Consider the following 785-nt stretch of genomic DNA (forward strand, 5'->3'; position numbering starts at 1 on the left):
TCTCGTTTTCAAGGTCTGACTCAGGTCCCGGCGAGTTCGACTCGGTGATTGTTTTTTTCCTTACAAAGAAAAACAAAATTAAAAAATCTTCTTAACGATTGATTTGGTTTTTTTGTTTTGATTGTTAGATCTTGAGAATTCAATTGCTGCGGATGGCGAGCGAGCTGATCAATCGGAGACACGAGGCGGATCAACCCACCGCCGATGCTTACTACCCGAAACCAATCAAACCATGGTTCATGGTGACTCGTCCGATGCGTTACTTGCTCCGTGAACAGAGACTTATCTTCGTCCTCGTTGGCATTGCAATCGCCACTTTGGTTTTCACTCTTTTCCCTCGCCCCACACAATCAACCCCTTACTCGGATCCGTTCTCCGGCTACGGAATCAGAACCGACGAATCGTACGTACCGGCTCAGAGGAAACCTAGCCTCGAGTACCTAAACCGGATCGGAGCTACAGGCGGGAAAATCCCACTCGGATTGAAACGCAAAGGACTACGAGTCGTCGTCACCGGTGGTGCTGGATTCGTTGGATCGCATCTCGTCGATCGTTTGATGGCAAGAGGAGACACTGTCATCGTTGTCGACAATTTCTTCACAGGTCGTAAGGAGAACGTGATGCACCATTTCAGTAACCCTAATTTCGAACTTATCCGTCACGATGTCGTCGAGCCGATCCTTCTTGAGGTTGACCAGATCTATCATCTGGCTTGCCCTGCCTCACCTGTTCATTACAAATTCAATCCCGTCAAGACTATCATATCCTTCTCTTTCTTTTTTTTT

The 785-nt window shown here is 47.4% G+C and overlaps 1 protein-coding gene across 1 annotated transcript; it reads left to right on the top strand.

The window, feature by feature from the left end:
• Positions 1–6: 6 nt before the first annotated feature.
• On the top strand, positions 7–779 carry LOC104774547 (UDP-glucuronic acid decarboxylase 2-like; the record flags this gene model as incomplete). The annotated part of the gene is made up of 2 exons (XM_010499117.1): positions 7–44; positions 129–779. A coding segment is annotated over exon 2 (627 nt), but the record flags the coding sequence as incomplete, so codon positions are not given.
• Between the last annotated feature and the right edge of the window lie 6 nt (positions 780–785).

This window comes from Camelina sativa, unplaced genomic scaffold (assembly GCF_000633955.1).
Source record: "Camelina sativa cultivar DH55 unplaced genomic scaffold, Cs unpScaffold03522, whole genome shotgun sequence".
Classification (NCBI taxonomy): Eukaryota; Viridiplantae; Streptophyta; class Magnoliopsida; order Brassicales; family Brassicaceae; genus Camelina; species Camelina sativa.